A 3,059-nucleotide genomic window follows, 5' to 3' on the forward strand; every position below is an offset into this window, starting at 1 on the left:
TAACGGCTGTGTCCAACATGACTCCCTATTCCCTATAAAGTGCACTGCCAGACCAGACCCCAACAAGTTTTAGGGGTGCATTCCAAATGACACCTGATTTGGCTCTGGTCAAAAGTAGTGGCTTATCTAGGGTGCCATTTTGGGATGCACCCAGAGTGTTGTATTGTTTTCAACTGACAGGTAATGTGGAAGGTTATCTGAAACTCCTTTCCTCTGTGTCTTCTCAGATCATAGACGCCACACTGAAGGGGAACTGCTCTCGCTTCATGAACCACAGCTGTGAGCCCAACTGTGAGACCCAGAAGGTATGTGGCCCAGAGGCCCCTTTCAGTATTTATTTAACCAGGCAAGTCAGTTCAGAACAAATTCTTATTTACAATGACGGCCTACCCGGTTAACTGCCTTCAGGGGCAGAATGACAGATTTTACCTTGTCAGCTCGGGGATTCGATCTAGCAACCTTTCGGTTACTGGCCAAACTCTAACCACTAGGCTACCTGCTGGTTACTGGCCCAATGCTCTAACCACTAGGCTACCTGCTGGTTACTGGCCCAATGCTCTAACCACTAGGCTACCTGCTGGTTACTGGCCCAATGCTCTAACCACTAGGCTACCTGCTGGTTACTGGCCCAATGCTCTAACCACTAGGCTACCTGCTGGTTACTGGCCCAATGCTCTAACCACTGGCCACCTGCTGGTTACTGGCCCAATGCTCTAACCACTAGGTTACCTGCTGGTTACTGGCCCAATGCTCTAACCACTAGGCTACCTGCTGGTTACTGGCCCAATGCTTAACCACTAGGCTACCTGCTGGTTACTGGCCCAATGCTCTAACCACTAGGCTACCTGCTGGTTACTGGCCCAATGCTCTAACCACTAGGCTACCTGCTGGTTACTGGCCCAATGCTCTAACCACTAGGCTACCTGCTGGTTACTGGCCCAATGCTCTAACCACTAGGCTACCTGGTATCTGTCCAGTGTTTCCAGATTTCTATGAAATCTATCATTCGTTATAATATGAGTGAAATAGTTTATTACAATTTTTGGGAAGAAAAACTATGTTAAAAAGCAGCTTTTATATGTTTTTAATGGTGTGGGCTTACCCCAACAACAGGATGGTGTGGGCGTATACCGATTCATTAATATTTTTATAGACAAGTAAACAGGCTGACTGGCCAGCTTAGCCAGTTAGCCGTCTCGGCTAAAACATGACCTTATCCTCTATGAGGAAATAGCAAGCATTTTTGAAACGGTCTGTTTGATTTATACGTTTGAGGTGGGGTTTATTTCTCTCTAATTGATGCTTTGGCCACATACAAGTCAACAACATTTATTTGCGTACGAGTTAACAGATTATGAGCATTTAAAAGTGAGATTTTCACTGGACAGTTCATTTTAAATGTAAATATATTTTATTCACTTGTCTTGGTTCAGAACCATATTTGCCTGTACTTCGCTCTACTTTTGTGGTTGTGTGTGTGTGTGTGTGTGTGTGTGTGTGTGTGTGTGTGTGTGTGTGTGTGTGTTGTGTGTGTTCTCTTGCCAGCTCCATGTGCTGCCGTTGTCAAGCCAACATGACAATGAGCGACATGAAGTTTGCATTCTAGCACAAAGACTGGCACTGAGGCTACTTTATCAGTGAGCTGCATCTCAGGCTGTGATTTCATTTGACATTTTAGTCATCTATCAGACGTTCTTATCCAGAGCGATTTACAATTAGTGCATTCATCTTAAGATGGCTCGGTGAGACAACGCATCACGGTCATGACAATACACTTTCCCTCAACAAAGTATTTATCAGCAAAGTAAAAAGCAAGTTTGTTTTTATCCTGACCTCGCTAATGTTTCTTTCTTGGTTTCTGTATTTCAGTGGACTGTGAACGGCCAGCTGAGAGTTGGGTTCTTCACCTCCAGGACCGTCACAGCTGGTACAGAGCTTACCTTCGATTACCAGTTCCAGAGATATGGGTTAGTGTCTCTCTACCTTCGATTACCAGTTCCAGAGGTATGGGTTAGTGTCTCTCTCCTTTGATTACCAGTTCCAGAGGTATGGGTTAGTGTCTCTCTACCTTTCGATTACACAGTTCCAGAGGTATGGGTTAGTTGTGGAGTTCATGTCACTATCAACCATAGTGAATATTTAAAAGTCCGATGCAGCTGTTCTTATCTCAATATCAAATCATTTCTGAGGTAACAATTAAATACATTACTGTGATTGTTTTCAGTGAAAATGGTCAAAAACAAACAATAGCTTCTTAGCGAAGAGCAATTACTCCAGCAAGAATTTAGCTAGGACTGTTTTGTTTGGGAGTGGACTGAGAGGAGAGAAGTTTTGAGCGCTTTCTTATTTGTCAGTTAACTAATTTACCGCCTGGTGTAGTGTCACCAGGGAGGACAAAACATTATCCCACCAAGCTGGGCTGAAACCTCAGCCTTTTCAAACCGCGATTACACTAAAATGGCATTATCATTTTCACAGTATTATTCCAACCTCATAGTGTGGAAATGTAGAATTAAACTCATTTGAAATACAACTGCAGAAGCTACAATCTGATCTTTTCCCCCTGCGATGTAGGTTTATGTTTCACTCTGGTAGTTAGGATTCCACACATTTTAACTGTTGACCCATAATAGTCCAATTTGTAACTGGTAGATTAACTCAGCATAGTCTGATGACGTGCCATTGAGTTCATCTTTAAACTCAGCCATTTAAATGCAAATGTTCTGGCCAATAGATTAACTACAGTGGCATGTAGCTATGTCATAACTCTGATCGGATGATCTCCTGAAACCCCCAGCAGTGAAGGGCTGTGTCCCAAATGGCACCCTTTTGACCAGAGCTCTGGTCAAAAGTAGTGCACTATATAGGGCCCTGGTCTAAAGTAGTGCACTATATAGGGAACAGAGTGCCATTTGGGATGCTGACATGGTCTAGAGAGGCAGATATGGGTCAGGTTTGTACTAGCTTTAGGATAATTGTTCTGAGAGCTCCAGCGTCTTCTCCTTTCCATAAATAACACTGTTACTGAACACGAAAGGACCGGTTATTTTAACCCCCCC

General features: G+C 43.7%; 1 protein-coding gene across 1 annotated transcript in view; it reads left to right on the top strand.

Annotated features, from left to right (window-relative positions):
- setd2 (SET domain containing 2, histone lysine methyltransferase) overlaps nt 1-2,103 on the top strand; it is a 14,888-nt gene extending 12,785 nt beyond the window's left edge. Inside the window, 2 exon segments of the mRNA XM_024142944.2 lie at nt 228-305; nt 1,870-2,103. Coding sequence (XP_023998712.2) covers nt 228-305; nt 1,870-2,031 — 240 coding nt within the window. The 3' untranslated portion in view covers nt 2,032-2,103.
- Nucleotides 2,104-3,059: the final 956 nt, after the last annotated feature.

Source organism: Salvelinus sp. IW2-2015, unplaced genomic scaffold, assembly GCF_002910315.2.
Source record: "Salvelinus sp. IW2-2015 unplaced genomic scaffold, ASM291031v2 Un_scaffold3537, whole genome shotgun sequence".
NCBI lineage: Eukaryota > Metazoa > Chordata > Actinopteri > Salmoniformes > Salmonidae > Salvelinus > Salvelinus sp. IW2-2015.